Consider the following 20,984-nt stretch of genomic DNA (forward strand, 5'->3'; position numbering starts at 1 on the left):
AGCTGTTGTCTGTTCTTGTGTCATCATGATGCATTCGAGGCCGGATGGTTGTGTGCATGCACGTGGCTGGGACAGACAGCTGCTCAGGCGGCGTACGATGGTCACGATGTGGAAGAAACCACATTGATAATGCAAATGTATTCAATGTACTTAATTATATGAACAACAAAACAAAGAAATGAACAGTTGTCAGAGAATTTCTCATTGAATATATCTATATATATATAGATATATATGCAAAGTGTATTATGTACACAAAACTGAGTAAAAGCACACAAAATGCAAATTCCTAATTCACATGCATGTTGGATTCTGTTCCTTTTGTGCTTGAACACTGGAAGCATCATTTGTCAGCTCTGAATGCAAAATCCACATGTAGAGCACCGTTTTACAAAGTTAAAGAGAAAACTTCAAATTCTGAGTGTGACAAAATCCAACTTTAGAACTCGCATACAGGAAATTAAATCTGTGCAAAACACGAGCAAGATTCAGTTTTTTTCATGAGGGCTTTTAACAGGTAAGCTCAAAGGCAGAAGATCTGCAATGGAAATGAACTATTTTAGATATAAAACATAGTTTATATGCTGATTTAGTCTTAGTTACATTTACAAAGGTTTTGAGGAAAAATACTATACGCAGTTATAAAAGGTGACAAGACTGATTTGGACTAACTGTACATAATGACCAACTGAAGACATAAAATGTGACAATAAAACTAAGAGATTTATATTTCAGTTTTACCCCGCTTTTTTCTGGATTGATTCAGCAACTTTACCTCGAAAATTCCCTGTAAAGAGAAAGGTGGCTTTACGGGGACACTTATACTTTGATCAATAAAGTTTTCTTGAAATTAAAAAAAAAATGGCAGTACAATGTTAAGTGATACGGGTGAGTGTAATTTGTCGTCGAGTGTCGTGGAGGACGGACGCCGGTGAGTTAGCGTCAGACATCGCGCTTCATGTGGGGCTCACTCAGCGGAGCGGTACCGCCTGTTCAGAGGAAATACTGCAAATACTGAGCAGCTGTCTCCATTGATGAACCATCGAGTTGAAGCGGAGGAAACATGCATCGTCTCAGACACTTAGCAACGGTACATCGATGTCCGCATGTTCCGCTCCGGTCGAGGTCGCTTCCCTCGGATTTGTGGCAGCATGCTCGCTTTCAAACGCAGGGGCCTTCAGAGCAGTATGGACTAAAGCGGTTCAGCACGGCCGAGGCCACTGTGGAGGCAGGAGACCCAGCCAGGATGCGAGAGAAAACCCTGACCATGGCGACCTTAAACCCGCAGGTGAAAGCGGTGGAGTATGCTGTGAGAGGACCCATCGTTATCAAGGCGGGAGACATCGAGAGGAGGCTGCAGCAGGTCAGTGTGAGCGGCTGCTAACACACAAACAGAGAGTATGATGAGTTTTAGCTAACCGTGAACTAGCTTAGATAGCTAACAGTGAACTAGCTTAAATAGCTAACAGCCTGAGCTCCTATACGGCGCTGCTCTGACAGGTGATGGAGGGAGTTCGTGGGAATAACAAACGAGTCACGGTGAAAGTTTATATTTTATTTAACGCCACATGACATGTCCAATGAAACATTACTACAAGGCTATATTAAGTGTGTCCATATGACGGAGGTACACTCAGTGCAGCCTCCCCCCAGCCTCTCCTGCGGAGCCGCAGGTGGGTTGCATCATCCTCCGTGTCTGACCGTCGCCGGTGTCTGCTCTCCGCTTGGCAGCAGTGTGGACCTTCTGCACAGTGATCACCCTTAGAGCTGTTTTACTATTTATTCTTCCATTTTTTCTTGTTTGTAATGTTTTTCGTAGAATTGTTGATCTGATTTGCATCTATTGTTCACAAAAGTCCATTATTTCTCTAGTTTTGTGCCATGTTTCTCATATGAGGTGTTGCATGAATTGCATTCAAGGGAACTTTATTTACACACTACATTTTCATACATAGGGTAAACTCAAAGTTGTAACTTCGCAGACAAAGCAGAGGGATCTGCTGTGTATATTTTACAGTACAGATATTGGCATATGTCTGGCAATACGGGTAAACGAAACATGAAATGATTGATTATTGAATCTTATCCAAATCGCACGTTGTCGTTTTATATTGCAGATAATCCTAGTTAAAAAAACAAAACAAAACAAAGGACAACTGAGCCTCAGAAAAGAACAGAGCCATAAGATCAGACTCCTTCTAAGAGCCGTAATTCCCATCATTCACTGCAGCCTGGTCAGGAAGCAGCAGCTCACTCCAAATTCCTCCTGGGTTCTGTTCACATAGTTAAAAACAGAGAAATTTAGACAGCCCTGTCCTCTTTAACACACTGTGCACTTATCAGAGTATTTTTTTCATTTTGTATTCATCATGATAAAGCCTCAGACTCACTTGATGATGTGATCTGATGATCTTTTTTTCTTGTCTCTCCAGGGAGTCAAACAACCTTTCACTGAGGTCATCAAAGCCAACATTGGTGACGCCCATGCCATGGGCCAGCAGCCAATCACTTTTGTCCGTCAGGTGAGGTTTGGACAGGCAGTGAATTGGAAGCAGTACACCTCCTGCCATCACTGACCTGTACATTGAGTCATTCACAGTATGAGCTCATGTGAGATCATTCCCAGCAATTTTCTGCTGTGGACGTTGCCTGAAGGGTAGGGGAACATTCACTGGAAGGAAACTTACCTTAAAGTTATTCAGGAAAGTTTCCTAAATTTTTTGCCAGTAATGTTGCTAATTATTGGTTCATACCTTAACTGGAACTACACGTGTACTTCCACAGGTGTTGACCTTCCATCATGTTGCAGTGTGCTCATCATTTGATGCGCCATGGTCAGATCTAATGATGCTGGCACACCACCAGTATGTGTCCATGTGTGTGGATTGGCACAGTCATGTGTCTTGCTTTATTAGATCTCTGTCTGCCCAGCTCAGATTGGCCTTTGATTGTTGTCTCATAAAGTCATTAAGATGGTTTAATTGTTATTATTGAAGCAGGCACACACTGCAGATTCAGACCGTGCCAAAGCAATAACTAATGCTATGGGAGTGTTATCGCTGCGGATGTGTGACCATGCGTCATTGTTAGAAAACACAGATTTAAGCATAGGGTCAATGTGATATAGCCTCACTACAGTGTACATTTTAGCCAGTCCACTGCACCCTCCCTGTAGAAACACGGGCAAGCTGCAGTTATTCATGAATTACCAATTCTTACAGGTGAGCATTACCGACATTTATGTTATTTTGTTTTTTCTTATTGACACTATGCCAGTGTTTGAGTGCCTTAACAGTAAGAATTATAGCTAATGAGCCACTGTTGAATCTTTCAGAAATAAATGACAAATATCTTCTGCATGCTTGGTGTCCTGCGGCATTAGATTTTTGTTAGTGGGCACAATTAATTGATACTTTCAATTGTGCAATCAAATGTAGGTCTTCTACATCAGGAGGAGGAGGAGAGGTGGTTTTATATACCACCTCTTCTCCTCATGTGAGAAGTAGCTGATAGCTTTCAGCCTGAAGTACTTCTTTCTTATTAGTGTTCTATACACATTACATCAGGCATTACTTTACTGCAGCTGACTGAATTTCTTGCTTTCACATTGACTGAGCCTGATCACCACAGTCGAGGTGTCTGAGCTGTTCCTTTGGTCACCACAGCCACATTTAATGAAACTTTCAGGAGAAAACTGCTTATGCTAGTGTTTGAAAAAATCTTATTCTTTTATCTTCTTTGTAGCAAATTCAAAGTAGTGATACTTACTTCAGTATCTTAAACTTTACAGCCTGGTTATTCTGGTATTGCTTTTTTATTTGCAACAAGATGGACACACCATCATACCAGAGCTATGGAGAATTTGTTTTTTCATAATGCGTATAAGCTGTTCTAAGGTCTGTTGTCTGACAGAGTAGTTGGACTGGTTTTAAATTGGATTGTCACTACATAGAGAGCTGATGTAAACTGAATGGTACTTGGAGATCCTTAGCTGCACTTTGCTAACTATTGTGCAGTTGGCAAGTACAGATTGTTATGTTGATAGAATTAACAGGTAATAAGCGTTAGCATGCTGGCTAGTAGCCTGAAGTTCCCACAAAAATTGTGTCAGCTACCTTTGTAGCTGCTAGCAGGCCGGCTGTGTGCTAACGGGTATTTGCAGTAAGCTTAGCCTTCAGGCGGAGGAATAGGATGTTCATCCACAGTGTGAAAGAGCCCTCACTGAAGGCCCTGCCTCCAAACAAAAAAAAAAAAAAAAAAGAATTACATTTAAGATTTGCTTTCGTAATACTCTTACAACAATACCGTAAGCCAGTGTAAGCTGTTGAATGAAAAGAAGATATGCTCAGAGCTTTCACTCTCATTACTACAGAATATACAGGCCTCATCTCAAGAGGGACTAAACAGTACAGGACAGGCCTTCTTGTGCATGCAGTGGAAGATGCCTCCACTGCATGTAGATGAATATTCACCATTCATCCATCCATCCATCCATGATCTTCCGCTTATCCGGGGCCGGATTGCGGGGGGAGCAGTCTGAGCAGGGACGCCCAGACTTCCCTCTCCCCGGACACTTCCTCCAACTCTTCCGGGGGGATCCCGAGGCGTTCCCAGGCCAGCCGAGTGACGTAGTCACCCCAGCGTGTCCTGGGTCTTCCCCGGGGCCTCCTCCCGGTGGGACATGCCTGGAACACCTCCCTAGGGAGGCGTCCAGGGGGCATCCGATAGAGATGCCCGAGCCACCTCAGCTGACTCCTCTCGATGCGGAGGAGCAGCGACTCCACTCTGAGCTCCTCCCGGGTGACAGAGCTCCTCACCCTATCTCTAAGGGAGCGCTCCGCCACCCTGCGGAGGAAACTCATTTCAGCCGCTTGTATCCGGGACCTCGTTCTTTCGGTCATGACCCAAAGTTCATGACCATAGGTGAGGGTAGGAACGTAGATTGACCGGTAAATTGAGAGCTTCGCCTTTCGGCTCAGCTCCTTCTTTACCACGACAGACCGATACAGCGACCGCATTACTGCAGCCGCTGCACCGATCCGCCTGTCAATTTCACGTTCCATCCTTCCCTCACTCGTGAACAGGATTCCAAGATACTTAAACTCCTCCACTTGAGGCAGGAACTCTCCTCCAACCTGAAGGGAGCAAGCCACCTTTTTCCGGTCGAGAACCATGGCCTCGGACTTGGAGGTGCTAACTCTCATCCCAGCTGCTTCACACTCGGCTGCGAACCGCCCCAGCGCATGCTGAAGGTCCTGGCTCGAGGAAGCCAACAAGACAACATCATCCGCGAAAAGCAGAGACGAAATCTGCCGGCCCCCGAACTGAACCCCCTCCGGCCCCTGGCTGCGCCTAGAAATCCTGTCCATAAAAATGATGAACAGAACCGGTGACATAGGGCAGCCCTGCCGGAGTCCAACATGCACTGGGAACAGGTCCGACTTACTGCCGGCAATGCGGACCAAGCTCCTGCTCCGGTTGTACAGGGACTGTACAGCCCTCAACAGAGGGCCTCCAACCCCATACTCCTGGAGCACCTCCCACAGAATGACGCGAGGGACACGGTCGAATGCCTTCTCCAAGTCCACGAAGCACATGTGGACTGTTTGGGCAAACTCCCATGAACCCTCAAGCACCCTGTGGAGGGTATAGAGCTGGTCCAGTGTTCCACGGCCAGGACGAAAACCGCATTGTTCCTCTTGAATCCGGGGTTCGACTATCGGCCGGATTCTCCTCTCCAGTACCCTGGAATAGACTTTACCAGGGAGGCTGAGGAGTGTGATCCCCCGATAGTTGGAACACACCCTCCGGTCCCCCTTTTTAAAAAGAGGGACCACCACCCCAGTCTGCCAGTCCAGAGGCACTGTCCCCGTCTGCCACGCGATGCTGCAGAGGCGTGTCAACCAAGACAGTCCTACAACATCCAGAGACTTGAGGTACTCAGGGCGGATCTCATCCACCCCCGGCGCTTTGCCACCGAGGAGCTTGCGAACTGCCTCAGTGACTTCAGCCCCGGTGATGAATGAATCGACCTCCAAGTCCCCAGTCTCTGCTTCCTCTACGGAAGACATGACAGAGGGATTGAGGAGATCCTCGAAGTATTCCTTCCACCGCCCGACAATATCCCCAGTCGAGGTCAACAGCTCCCCACCTCCACTGTAAACAGTGTTGACAGAAAGCTGCTTCCCCCTCCTGAGGCGCCGAACGGTTTGCCAGAATTTCCTCGAGGCCGACCAGTAGTCCTCCTCCATGGCCTCCCCGAACTCCTCCCAGACCCGAGTTTTTGCTTCTACAACCGCCCGAGCTGCCGCACGCTTGGTCTGCCGGTACCCATCAGCTGCCTCAGGAGTCCTATGAGCCAACCAGGCCCGATAGGACTCCTTCTTCAGCTTGACGGCATCCCTTACTTCCGGTGTCCACCACCGGGTTCGGGGGTTGCCGCCACGACAGGCACCACCGACTTTACGGCCACAGCTATGGACGGCTGCATCAACAATGGAAGTGGAGAACATGGTCCATTCGGACTCAATGTCTCCAACCTCCCTCGGGATCTGGTTGAAGCTCTCCCGGAGGTGGGAGTTGAAAACTTCCCTGACAGCGGGTTCCACCAGACGTTCCCAACAGACCCTCACGGTACGTTTGGGTCTGCCAAGTCTGTCCCGCTTCTTCCCCTGCCAGCGAATCCAACTCACCACCAGGTGGTGATCAGTTGACAGCTCAGCCCCTCTCTTTACCCGAGTGTCCAAGACATACCGCCGAAGGTCAGATGATACGACTACAAAGTCGATCATTGACCTCTGGCCTAGGGTGTCCTGGTGCCACGTGCACTGATGGACACCCTTATGCTTGAACATGGTGTTCGTTATGGACAAACTGTGACTAGCACAGAAATCCAATAACAGAACACCACTCGGGTTCAGATCGGGGAGGCCGTTCCTCCCAATCACTCCCCTCCAGGTGTCACTGTCGCTGCCCACGTGAGCATTGAAGTCTCCCAGCAGAACAATGGAGTCCCCGGTTGGAGCACTTTCCAGTACCCCTCCCAGGGACTCCAAGAAGGCCGGGTACTCTACGCTACTGTTCGGCCCGTAGGCCGAAACAATAGTGAGAGACCTATCCCCAACCCGAAGGCGCAGGGAAGCGACCCTCTCGCTCAGCGGGGAGAACTCCAACACATGGCGGCTGAGCTGGGGGGCTATAAGCAAGCCCACACCAGCTCGCCGCCTCTCACCGCGGGCAACTCCAGAGTAGAAGAGAGTCCAGCCTCTCTCAAGGAGTTGGGTTCCCGAGCCCAGACTGTGCGTGGAGGTGAGCCCGACTATCTCTAGCCGGTACCGCTCAACCTCCCGCACTAGCTCAGGCTCTTTCCCCCACAGTGAGGTGACATTCCATGTCCCCATAGCCAGAGTCGTTGTCCAGGATTTGGGTCGTCGGGGCCCCCGCCCACGACTGCTACCCATTCCACATAGCACCGGCCCCTTCTGATCCTTCCTGCGGGTGGTGGGCCTACGGGAAGGCGGGCCCACGTCGCTCCTTCGGGCTGTGCCCGGCCGGGTCCCGTGGGCAAAGACCCGGCCACCAGGCGCTCGCCTGCGAGCCCCAACCCCAGGCCTGGCTCCAGGGCGGGGCCCCGGTGACGCCAATCCGGGCGACGTACGCTTCCTTGCTTTAATTTCTTTCATAGGGGCTTCTTGAACTGCTCTTAGTCTGACCCGTCACCTAGAACCTGTTTGCCTTGGGAGACCCTACCAGGGGCATTAAGCCCCGGACAACATAGCCTCTAGGATCATTCGGGTACTCAAACTCCTCCACCACGATAAGGTGGCAGTTCAAGGAGGAGATATTCACCATTCATAATCTTAAAATGTGTCTTTTGTCTTGAGGGCCAAAGGTAGTTTGTTCTTATCCTGCTAAAAGTGCTTATCAAACAGGAAGAGAATTTATTCATTTTCCTGCCTAGAAAATGTGAAATTAATTTCACATTAAGTTTTCAGTATGAAAAGCATTGGCGTGCGCTTGTCTTTATATGAAGTGATTGATCCAATAGATTAAACAGTATCAGCAAACATTTGAATGTGTGCCTCCGCCATCATTTCCTGTTGTTTGAGTGGAATCTTTCTCGTCGTGCAGGTGGTGGCTCTGTGTTGTTTCCCTGAACTGCTCGACAGCCCGGCTTTCCCTGATGATGCCAAACAGCGAGCCAAGCGCATCCTCCAGGACTGTGGAGGGCAGAGCCTAGGTTGGTGTGCTGTTCTTATCACTGTGAGCGAGACCACCAAGGGTCCCAAACAGATGAGTCGTGCCCATTCAATCCAGAGTTTTGATAGCTGGGGTTATTTTTTTAGATTTTTTTAAATTTTATTTTCTATCTTATTGTATTCCAAGTATTTTTAGGAAGTTTTATTCTTCTATTCAATGTGTTCTTTAAATGATATCATAGATCATACCTCAAAAAGTCACCTCCTTTTCTCTTGGTATTGGTGTAAAAACTTATAGAAGACTGTTTAGCTGGAAAGGATATCTGATTAGAGCTTGAGATGTCTGACTTTATGATCCACGAATGCTTATTGTGATACCAGCAGCATGAAAAGCTGAATATCAAGAAGTATGTGGTTCTAGGCATCAGTATACTTACAGTTTCACAGCCTATAGTATACCTATGCACAGAGAGTTTACTTTATTATATATGCGAAGACAGGCATGCAACTGTCAGCGTTACCACAACCTTATTTACAAACTGTATGATGTAGCCACAAACATATAGATCAATATAAAAAGGGTTGCATTAAATCCTGACTAATAAAAGCTGAGGTGGGATCGATACCAACAACCTAGCAACAAAATATGCATTAACACAACTGAGAATTAGCTACACCAAAAAAAAAACAGTCATCTGCATCTTTAATAGCTAAATCTCATAACGCCAGTCTGTCTCTAAAGCACGGCCATTGCTAGAAAGTACTATGATAGAAGCCAAATATGACATGGAGTTGCACAACCTAAACTAGTGTATATATTATTCACACATTCATCAGCGATGGGCTAAAAACAACTGGAAACAAGTCTCTGTCAATCAAGCAAATGGTACATTGTTCTGCAGTCCAGACGTTTCTGTGCACAATACCATCACAAAGGCCAATCAACAATGAGCCGTCTACAGATAATAAGGCAATAAGACACATAACAGCTACTGATTAGGGCTTATGTTATAGGCTACACACATAACCTGAAGAAGTCCAAAATAGGAAAACAGAAAAGCAACTGTCCATTTGTGGTGGTTTCAGTCGTCCTCTTCACCTGCCGGAGTGCACGAGAGAGAGAGACAGACAAACAGACAGACAGAAGCGAGAGCGAGAGAGGAAGTCCTGGACTTTCCTACAGTTTCTTTCAAAAGGATGAAGTGCCTATGCACCCACACCCAGCACTCCCTCTAGTGCAGTAGTGCTGGAGCAGGTGTAGGTTGCAGCTTAACTATGTGTTGCTTAAGTGGTTAGTAGAGCATCAATCCCTTTTTTAAACGCTGATGGTTTTTAACATCACTTTCACAAATTCTAATTAGCACAAAACTGACTTCAATCTGATACCTCCAGATCACGATGCAGAGGAAAATCTCATCATGCTTTAAAAGCAGAAAGCCTCAGCCCTGTCCTCAGTCAGGAGGTTGATAGTGAAAGAGGATGCTTATCTCAGGGGACATTTATTGTGATCATTTTTCCTTGATGGAAATGTGTGTGGATTGAAGTGAAAGATTTCTTTCCTCTTTCAGCCAACCATTTCCTTCAAGAAGTCACTCAAACATAGATGTAGTAATCTATCAGCGATGTTACTGGTATTATAGCTGTTTTGGTACCTTTTGTTTATTTTTTGGTCTTGCATGTTTATGGTCATTTTGTTTTTCCTTATTTAGGAGTTACTGTCGGTTGTTTTATGGGAGTTATTTCATATGATTTCTGATCATTATGCTTGGCTTATACTGCATTTCTTAGTCTTTATTGATATCTGTACTCATTCTGCTTCGTATGCGTTGTGTTTGAAAATGCACCCAGCTGATACACAGCTAAAAAGAAACATGTAATGTCCAGTTATTTCAAAATGCACCTTTGTGTGTCAGGCAGCAACTGAACTGGGCCTTTGTTATAGAATGGACAGTGTTGTGCATGGATCACTCTGGGTGGACACAGTGAATACTTTGCACTGTGAAACTGTTACGGTGCGTCTCTCATCAACACATTTGACCCAATGAAGACGCCTACTGTGAGAGAAGTCCAAAATTCAACATGAGCTGTGGTCAACACACGAGTGTTCCACCACATTCTAAGAAATGCAGCAGAAGAAAAGGCTTTTCTTTGAAAAGTGGCTCAAAAATGTACCGTGGCTTGAAACTACTGATGAGCTCATCAAAATGTGGTCCAAGATGTTATTTGCATCCACATCAAGCCAACACAACACATGTGCTTTCTACAGACTGAGAGACTCACTCACTATCAGCAACACTCATGAGAGTGTCCTCTGAGATTATATCTCACAGGAAATAATCTGCACAAAATTCACCCAAATTGCTACTTCCTGTAGTTAACGTGTTGATTACTTGGGTTAACTGTACAGCTTTCACTTGATCTGTAGTTACTCTGATGCATTGAGGTAGAGTGACCGTTGCATACAGACGCATTTATTAAAAGGCATTAAAGACATGCAGTGAAATAGATGTGATGTGCCCGGCTGAATAGTTTTACTAAACAAGACTCATCACCAACACCTCCACCGGTCATGAGTTGTTGGACTGTATAAACAGCATTTGGGATTGTCGAAGTTGGATTGAATGAAGTTTCTTCCCTCACAGATGATCTTTGGCTGAGAGCAGGCACATAAAGCCAACAAGGCCCAAGTTTAGATTTGGCCTGTCATTGGCAAAGGTCACAGGATCAGATAATCAGATAGCGTATCCTCGTACAGATCACATGTTGGTGCCAGGTGGAAATGGCCTTAGGCACATGATTTCCTAGATGAGATGGTCGGTAATACAGAAGGTGGAATAGATAGTGGCTTAGGTACAGAACAGTGATATGGAGTAGGGGTTAAGAGCACTGCTGAGCATCGTAATGGCCAGGTAAGAGCAGTCAGACCATTCTTTGAAATCACTAGGATCTGTGCATAATAGTTCTGTCAGTGAGGTGGCTAAGATAGAAGTTATTGTGTTTGTCATATTTCATTTAGCATTTTTATTTCATCATGTCATATTTTGGCAGTATACAGACACTGAACATTTGACACTAATCTGTAGAGGAAACCAGTGATGGGAAAGATGCGGTCAGATGTTAAATATGATGCTGATGATATCTACATTGACGTAAACAGTATTATTAGGGCCATGAGGTGAAGCCTCAAGCTCTATTGTTATACTGCGTGTTTTTTCTTTTTCCTCTTCCGTGTCAAATTTCAATTCACTACTTGTCTTACAGCTTTGAGAGCACCCAGGCAAATATATCAAAAGGCGCATCTTGATCGGGATCAGTTTAAGCATAGCAAGCAATCATTTGTCTTGTTGAACTGCCTACTGCTCCAGCATACTTTCACCTAGAGACTCCGTTTAAACTTTAAACTATAGATGCAAGTCTTTTTTTGGTGTGTTATTCCACATTTTGATAGGTCGTATAGTTTTTGATCAATCACTGTTCAATGACCATGATCATTTTGGGAGAAATTTTGAGATTATAATGAGTGTGTATTGCACCGATGTTCATGTCAGAGTGGGTGATGTCATCGGTCAGAGTGGGAGAGAGACGAAAAAAAACTTTTCTCTCTTTCCACACTCCTCCCAGCCACAATTTACGTTCTACATACATGATTTTTTCCACATTTGTAGACAAATTTGTTCTGTCTCTCACAATGTGCTAAAAAAAATCAGAGAGACTTACAGAATTTGAATTAGCAGCCTTTAGACAGACACGTCTGTCTCTGCTCCTCATTGACTCAAATGCAAAGGTTTTCTGAGAGAAGCAGAATGGACCCCTGTTTTAAACTCGCAAGTGTCTCCAAAATATTTTCTGTAGAAACACCGAAATCACACCAATTGTTCAGGAGGTCCTGACAGCAATGACGGTCTGTGTTTTTTTTCTGATAGGAGCTTCCGTTCTCTCAGCATAAGGCCAAATGTGAGAGCAGTGCAGAGGCAGCAAATGGTTCTTTTTCACGTTTCTGTCTGCCCCTGTCTGTCTGCCTGGGGGGCCTCTAGCATTAGCCGCTGTTAGCATTGTCATAATGTACACACTCTGGCAGTAGCCCTCGTGGCACTTTCAAAATTTCCCCAGGGGAAATTGTCTAGTTGTCTTTATTGTTGTTTCTTATTAAAACTAAAAGGTGTATGTTGTGTGTTTTTGATTCAGGCTCGTACAGTGCCAGTCAGGGGGTGGAGTGTGTCCGGCAGGACATTGCTGACTACATCACACAAAGAGACCAGGGTGTACCTTCTGACTGGAACAACATCTACCTCACCACAGGGGCCAGTGATGGCATCATGGTATGGACAGTGCTTTGGGGTTGATGGGAGGGAGGAGGCAGGAACTTTGCAAAACAAATGAATCACAGAGTCATATCTTCTGTTTCTAGAGCATCCTGAAGCTGCTGGTGTCTGGTCAGGGCAGCTCCAGGACAGGAGTGATGATTCCCATCCCGCAGTACCCTCTGTACTCTGCAACCATCTCCGAGTTAGAGGCAGTGCACATTAACTACTACCTGGATGAGGCCAATTGCTGGGCACTGGATATTGAAGAGCTGCAGCGAGCGTACCTGACAGCCAAGCAGCACTGCCAGCCCAGAGTCCTCTGCATCATCAACCCTGGAAACCCCACCGGTGGGATGTTATTGATATTCATTGGTTGAGACAGTGAGCAGCTTGGCCACACTTGATCTGTTTAAACTTGTTAAGAAAGTTAAGGTAGCACAAAATTCTGTGCTGCCTGGTTGCCTTATTTTAGGGGGGGGTGGGATTTCCAGCTTCCCAATTGTCTTGTTTGATCACCTCTCACTTAACCCAACAATCGTTCCAGTCTGTCCGTCTCATTCACTATCTAGTTAAAATGAGCCAGGCTTTTAACTCGCTCCAAGAGAAGCGACCACATCACAGCAAGCCCTGCTGCCCTTCACTGGTCACCTGTTGTAGAATTGATTTAAGATGTTACTGCTCCTTAGTGGGGCAGCATGGTGATGCAGCAGGTAGTGCGCAGCAAGAAGGTCACCGGTTTGATCCCCGGGTTGGGCAGGGCCCCTCTTTGTGAAGCTTGGGTTCTCTCCGGGCACACAGACCAAAAACATGCTCATTAGATTAATTGGTGACTCTAAAATTGTCCTTGTCCTTTGAGTGTGAGCGTGAATGGTTGTCTGTATGTATACAAGGCCCTTCTAATGATTCCAAAGTCTCATCTTGTCACTAAACTTTTTTGGATTTGCAAGCTGGAAAATCTATTTCGTGAAATGAATTGTGTAACCCACAGGTGTTTGTGGTAGAGACTGCACACACTGCACACAAAATAATAGATAAAAGTTGAACTATGGGGGTGTTCCAAGACCAAGTGCTGCTCCAGTGAACCTTCAGGTCCAAACTGACTGGAGTTTTGGACCCATTATACTTCCTTTCAGGTCTACGTCATATTCAGATGTCACCTCATGTGATCCTGAGCTGCACTGGTGGGCAGGTGTTGAAGACAGAGAGTAGAGAAGTTGTGGTGCAGACTAATCAGGTCTTGTGGTCTAAACCTGGATCACATTCAGTATTTTGGAAAACTGGTAGCTGCTAGAATATGCCAAAGTCAGAAGCTTTCAAATATAGGGCCAACAGAGAGAGAGAGAGTGAGTGAGTGAGTGAGTGTGTGTGTGTGTGTGTGTGTGTGTGTGTGTGTGTGTGTGTGTGTGTGTGTGTGTGTGTGTGTGTGTGTGTGTGTGTGTGTGTGTGTGTGTGTGTGTGTGTGTGTGTGTGTGTGTGTGTGTGTGTGTGTGTGTGTGTGTGTGTGTGTTAAACAGAACAGTACAAGGACAATATATTTAATATTTGACCTCAAAACACCTGTTTGGAACATTCCACAGGTAATCAAGTTGATTGGTAACAGGTGATAGTATCATGATCAGTATGAAAGGGGCATCCTGGAAAGGCTCAGACATTCACAAGCAAGGATGGAGAGAGGTTCACCACTTTGTGAACACATGATTGGATAAAGGAGATTACTTCATGAGCTCAGGAACACTTTGTCAGTAAACACGGTTCATCTGTATACTTGAGCTGTTTTTCTGCTTCAGTGGTTTGCAGACCTTCAATTGTGCCACCCTTCATAGAGTTTTGTTTCCCAGCACTCACCACCGCTTCCACACATGCACACACTTCCCCTATCCACAAGAAGCTCCCAGTAGCTCTCATAGTATTCTGGTATTGTAGTGTTTTGGGCTGGATTGGGGTCACTTGCTGAAATGTATCAGCATTTATTTTTGTCTTTTAACTGACAAACATTCCCACCACCTCCTCTGATATGTCCAGCATATGGACATCCAGCTTGATATTTACTTCCAGTCTTAATAACAATTCTGTGTGTCTGTCAAACACCCTGGACCCCCGACTCTGTCCTCCAGGTCAGGTGCAGAGTAAGAAGTGTATAGAGGAGGTGCTCCACTTCGCCTATGAGGAGAATCTGTTTGTCATGGCTGATGAGGTAACTTCCACTACCAGCACGTAGCCTGCAGTACCACATGTCCTTAGAAATACACTTTTTATGATATTTAAAGGACATTAAGACAATCTGTCTGTCTCCGAGCAGGGAAATAATAGCCTTATTTATATGATCTTTTCTACGCAACATTACTTTACTATAAACCTGTGTGAGTGAAACAATGCAGTGTGCTGAGATAATGATACAAGAAGACAGGACATCACAAGATCAGAGCAAGGAAATAAACAAGAACACAGTTTCTTGGAAAATAAACCTGTTTGTTTACAAGAATCCACACAGCATACCTTCAGGTACTGATAAGTACTTGTGATGGGTGGTGAGTAATTTATATAAAAATGAAAATAACTGTCACTTCCCTCTGTGAGAAAGCTACAGTGAGGAGAACAAAATCTGGTGTTTTCAGAGAAAACCCTGTCATGACAAGAATACATTGTTGTTAATGTAGTTGTTAAATGTAATGTCCAGAGACATTACATTTATTCTCAGAAAAACATTCTCAGATTATTCAGACATTATTCTGTTTTTCTCCAAATCTCAGATTTGTTTTCCAGCATCTAATAACACTATGGTTGTTATTGCTGAATTGCAGCTTTTTGTGGCCGCAGCTGCAACAGACTGAACGTGTTTCTGATTGGAGAGCAGAGTTTTTTTGGACCAGTGTGTGATCGGCCTGGCTTTGTTTAACAGGTTTACCAGGACAACGTGTACTCGCCAGACTGCCAGTTCCACTCCTTCAAGAAGGTCCTCTATGAGATGGGTCCTGAGTACTTCAACAATGTGGAGCTGGCCTCCTTCCACTCCACCTCCAAAGGTTACACTGGGGAGTGAGTATCGTCTGTACTGAACACACACACACACACACACACACACACACACACACACACACACACACACACACACACACACACACACACACACACACACACACACAGAGCTCTTATCTCATTCCACAGGAAAGGACTGATCATATATATGTGTGTAAAACTATGCTTTTACTTTTTCTTTTTACACTAGTAAATTTTCCAAAAGTGTATGAGGTCTTTATTTATGTTCACTGAAAAGAGAATTTGAGTTATATTAATATAAAGTTATTTACATATTGACCAGTTTTTATAGTATATTTCAGTATTTTAAAACTTCCAGTCTTCTGATGTTCTCAGCTCTGTTCAACCTTCATTTCTGCGGCAGCTTCTTCAGACTTTTTGAGGAAGTTAGGATATACTAATAGGGCTGGGCCGATAGAACGATAGCGATATGTCTCGCGATAGACACTTCATCAATATCAATGTAAAATGCGTTCGATAAAGCATTCGATATTTTTTTTTTCTTCGTCGGAAGAAACCTGAAGTTGCGAAGCGAGGTTGGTTGCATGAACAAAGGCACTCGCTCTCAGGTAACTGAGCAACGAAGGGAGTGATCGCTAATCAGTGAGAGAGATACGCTAACACGCCAATCATGTAAGAGTATCAAGTTCGGTTGCGCCATGTCGTTGTCACGTGTTTGTTGCTCCGCGAGGAGTGAGATGAGAAATAGAAAGTGAGCGCTGCAGTGAGCGAAGAAACTGTCGATAAAACAGGGAAAGTCAGCTCGCCAGTATGGAGTTTTTTGGATTTTATAAGTCGGACCGTAGTCAGACCAATGTGGTCTGTGACTTATGCAAGACTGTCGTCCCCACCAAGACCCGTAATACCACAAACTTATTTAACCACCTTAGCCGCGCTCACTCTTTGGAGCGCAGCCGTATTCGCCAACGTCCGCCAACCGCAGCACCACCGCACAAGCAGCTGACCACCATGCAGAGGAATCTGCTTCAGTGCCTGATGACAAATCATCAAAAAGGCACGAAGACATAACGGAGGCAGCGGCATATCATATAGCTAAAGACATGCTTCACTGAGCACTGAGGAGAAGCCAGGTTATAAACATCTCTTACACGTGCTTTTTTTTTCTTAAACACACTCACAATAAAAATATAATCGAATAGTTCATGTATGTTTAGAGTAAGAAGAGTGACTTAAGTTGTTCATATGTCTAGGCTGGTTTTATAGTTCAGTCAGTGTTACTGTGCTGTCTATCATGTTTGTTTGTTTGTTTGTTTGTATGTTACAGATGTCAAGTTTCTGCTATGTTTCTAAAACACTGCACATATCTGAAAACATTTTATTCAGCAGAAGGTGAATCAGCTTGTGAACTCCCTGCACTAAACCTACAGAAAAAAGTTCTCAGGTTTCTCTCTGTTTACATTTTTACACTTTTTATACATTTATTATTTGAGTGTTTTCCATGGTTGTGTTGACATTTCCTTTCTGCCTTGATAGCTGAGGGGATTATAATCAGAGGAAGGTTAAATTTAAAATAAAAATGTGTAAATTGAATGTATTTTTCTCCTGGTCCTTATTTTAAATAGGTCATAAAAAATATCAATAATTATCGATATCGACCAATATAAAACACTTATATCGCAATAGAGTTTTCAGCCATATCGCCCAGCCCTATATACTAATATACTATACTTTCTCTGCTCTCCTCTCAGTCAGTTTTGCCTGGAACAGATGCACAGTTTAGAGACATAGCACAAACTCACATGTATCAGTACACTACTCGTGTAGAGCATTCTTGTCAACCCGGGACTATTCATATCGTCTCCACTCAGGTGTGGTTTCCGTGGAGGCTACATGGAGGTGTTGAACATGGATCCACAGGTGAAGGCCCAACTGGTCAAGCTGCTGTCTGTTCGCCTCTGCCCTCCCGTCTCTGGACAGGCAGCGATGGACGTCATCGTGAATCCACCCAAAGAGCATGAGCCCTCGTACGCTCGGTTTATCAAGGTGTGTGTCTGTGGCTTCTCCCTGTTTTGAAATCAAGTAAATGCACATGTTGTGTGCACTCAGAAGACACAGTCAAATCATTTGCCATCCTCGAGGGTACCTGACCCGTGTATAGTTGCCTTGATTATTTCCTAACCCTTGTGTATTATGTGCTATGTTGGTTCCCAGGAGAAGAGCTCAGTCCTGGATGCCCTTGCTCACAAAGCCAGGCTGACAGAGCAAATCCTAAACTCTGTGCCTGGGATCACGTGCAACCCAGTCCAAGGAGCAATGTACGCCTTTCCTCAGATCTTCATCCCACCACGAGCAGTTCAGGAAGCACAGGTCTGTTTGTGCATGCACTACCCTGCTCACTGTAGCTGCAGGTGAAGAGAAAAAAAGGATCTGCAACACTGCATGTTCAGTTCATATTTCTGTTCAGTTAAATAGAAGATTCTGTTCTGTTAATTCAGTTTTTCATTCAGGTCCATGTTAAAAACACACAGAGTAGCATGTGAGAGATGACAATGGTCAGAATGTCTGTGCATGTCTCTGCCAGCTTGTGTCAGAAACCAAGCTCTCTCTTAATGTCACACAAACACTTCAGAATGAATCCTGAGAGTCTATCCAGTTTCCCTGAACATGTCTCCAGCCTGTGGCCGGATGGAAAGTGGCTGAATAGAACAGAAGCATCATTTGAGCACTGAAGTTGCAGCAGGTCACCTCAGTGTATTATTCCTGTGTGTGCGTCTGCAGTCCCTGTCTATGGCTCCTGACATGCTGTACTGCCTCAAACTGCTGGAGGAAACTGGTATCTGTGTGGTTCCAGGAAGCGGATTCGGCCAGAAGGAGGGAACTTATCACTTCAGGTTAGACGTGAACATCAGGGCTGTTCATTTCATATGTTTAATAAGATGTTAGATGACAAAATTTAGATCTGTCTGGATTACAAACTTTGCTGCATGTGATGTGTCGTACTCAGACCCCGATTTCAACATTGCACACAAAACATCTCAATATTCAATGTGCAGATTACCCTGAATTGTTTTGAGCACAGTTAGGCTTCCAGAGGAATAAACCTGTTTGATTCAAACAGCCTCACGGCCTGTACTGTAGCACCACCCTGAGGACAAAGTGGCAAAGCAAAATTCATATGTACATCTTCATAATACATACATCTGCACGTTAGTAAGGAGAATGACGCCATGGTAAATGTAGACATACTGTGTGTTTGTATTCACTGTATACATGTATGTTTGTTAGAATGACCATCCTGCCGAGCCCAGAGAAGCTTCAAGTCCTCCTGGAGAAGCTGAAGGAGTTCCACCTTCGATTCCTCGAGGAATATTCACAACAGGAACCTCAGATCACCAGAAGCCCCCAAGAGCAGCACAGAGAAATGCCAAAGCATCCAGACTGATGCACACACACTTGTTCAGAATGTGCTGTTTCATCTGACAGCATACAGTGTACTGTTAATATTGCTTTGATTTTACTCTTGTATTTAAGGACTTGTGTTACAGAAATGTGTGCCTTACACTCGGATGATATTTAAGGAGGCAAAGGATCCTCTACCTGTCCACGTGGCCCACAGTCCTGTAAGAGAAACGACAGAATAGCAACATAAGAAGTACACGGTGTACTCTCCTCTAAGTAGTTCCTCCATGCTGTCATTGCTCACTTCTCTGTGGCTTAGTGGTGAACTTCCACTAAGAAACACTCATTCAACCATCTGCTCGTTTCCTTCCACACATACTCCTTTCATGCTTGGCCAAGGATTTCACACATCAGCTGGTTGCACACCTCTTCGGCTTATGAGGAGGTGTATGTCTCTATAAATGCCTCTGTAACAGTGCAGCCACAAAACACTTTTTGTTGGTTTGTGCTGTCAGAAACATATCCTGGCAGCGTGGAGAAGCCTTTGAAACAGTTTTTAAAGTGTCGTATCGTACGTTTCTTTGCCACAGATACATTTCTGTATGGTTCATTGTTATGTTGAGGCATCGCTGTGGTTAAGGTCTGCTTAGGTTCAGGCATAGAAACCTCTTGGTTAGGATTTGGAAAAGATGATGCTTTGGCTAAAATGACCCATGTTTGTCACCACAAACATGGCTGGAAAATGTCCCAATTAAAGTAACTGGTTTTGTACAGTGATCCCCTCCCCCTCGTGAGGAGAAAAACTCAGCTTGATACATGTAGCAGTAATCTGAACCACGACACTCTGACACCTATTATAGAAGTATCAATGTGATGTGTGTGAGGCATATAGATTTAATGTACCTGTGGTTTGCAGAAACGTACAGTACCAACATTTTATTCTGGCGGCTGGGCTGTGATGATAACATTTCCAAAAATATAATCAATCAGTTAAACAAACATAAATAAAATTCAAAAACCAACCTTTGTGTATGTGTGTGGTTTCTAATACATTATGTGTGTTAGTAAACCTGTGCATTGTTTATTTCTGTAAAACAGCGATTGGGCTGGTGTTTCCTGGTAGCAAACGTACACAAGACAAACAAAATATCCATGGCAACACGAGAAACTGAAACACATGAGCCATAGCAAAGAAAAAAATAACGACTGTCTGAAATCTCCCTTGTACACTGTCACTAATCCCACATAACAAACAGCCGATACTGAACCCCACAGTGAATACTACACAGACAGAAGTTAACATATTGTACCACTGACAGTTGTAGTGTTAACTGTAATTTACATCAAGTAAAAGTACTGTGCTGTGTTGCACTCACGCTCAGCTCACAGCTTGATGACAATGGCACACTGCCATACGTCACAGAAACAACACGTTTACCGCTGAGATTCTTGGCACAGCGTTTGTCAACGTTGTGGAACAGTCTGTGGTTGTGGAGGTTGAGATTTTCAGGAACACTCCTCTGTGACACCACGGCAACAGGAGCACAAAAACTGTGATGAAGACACATGCAAACAACACTTTACTGGAGGCAGTTGTCTTTCTCTAGCAAAATTACCTCAATCCCTTCATCGAAGAGTTTTATGACTGGCACAAACACCTGTGTAATGGCCTAAAGACAACAATATGGCCAGTCACTTGCACTGAGGAGAGAAATGTCCTTTAACTAAATATAGTATGATATGTAATGAACCACTTCTATGGCTCACCACTATGTCTTTAACCTCCTTCTAAACCCTCGATAGATAGATAGATAGATAGATAGATAGATAGATAGATAGATAGATAGATAGATAGATAGATAGATAGATAGATAGATAGATAGATAGATAGATAGATAGATTGATTGATTGATTGATTGATTGATTGATTGATTGATTGATTGATCATCCCCAAGGGAAATTCACAATTGGGCCCGAAAACCCACTTTGTGACAGATACGCTGACTCTTGAAGGCTAGGGTACAACAGGTTTTTTTTTTTTCTCCGAAACTCTTGTACAACACATTAGTCCATGGTTGCCTCAGTT

The 20,984-nt window shown here is 44.5% G+C and overlaps 1 protein-coding gene across 1 annotated transcript; it reads left to right on the forward strand.

The window, feature by feature from the left end:
• The first annotated feature begins 896 nt into the window (after window positions 1-896).
• Window positions 897-19,890, forward strand: gpt2 (glutamic pyruvate transaminase (alanine aminotransferase) 2). The gene is made up of 11 exons (XM_070964572.1): window positions 897-1,363; window positions 2,433-2,522; window positions 8,131-8,239; window positions 12,384-12,517; window positions 12,607-12,850; window positions 14,617-14,696; window positions 15,402-15,538; window positions 17,368-17,542; window positions 17,711-17,866; window positions 18,278-18,390; window positions 18,785-19,890. The coding sequence occupies exons 1-11, from the start codon at window positions 1,064-1,066 to the stop codon at window positions 18,939-18,941; spliced, it is 1,695 nt and encodes a 564-aa protein (XP_070820673.1). The 5' UTR covers window positions 897-1,063; the 3' UTR covers window positions 18,942-19,890.
• Window positions 19,891-20,984: the final 1,094 nt, after the last annotated feature.

Source organism: Chaetodon trifascialis, chromosome 1, assembly GCF_039877785.1.
Source record: "Chaetodon trifascialis isolate fChaTrf1 chromosome 1, fChaTrf1.hap1, whole genome shotgun sequence".
Taxonomy (NCBI): Eukaryota; Metazoa; Chordata; class Actinopteri; order Chaetodontiformes; family Chaetodontidae; genus Chaetodon; species Chaetodon trifascialis.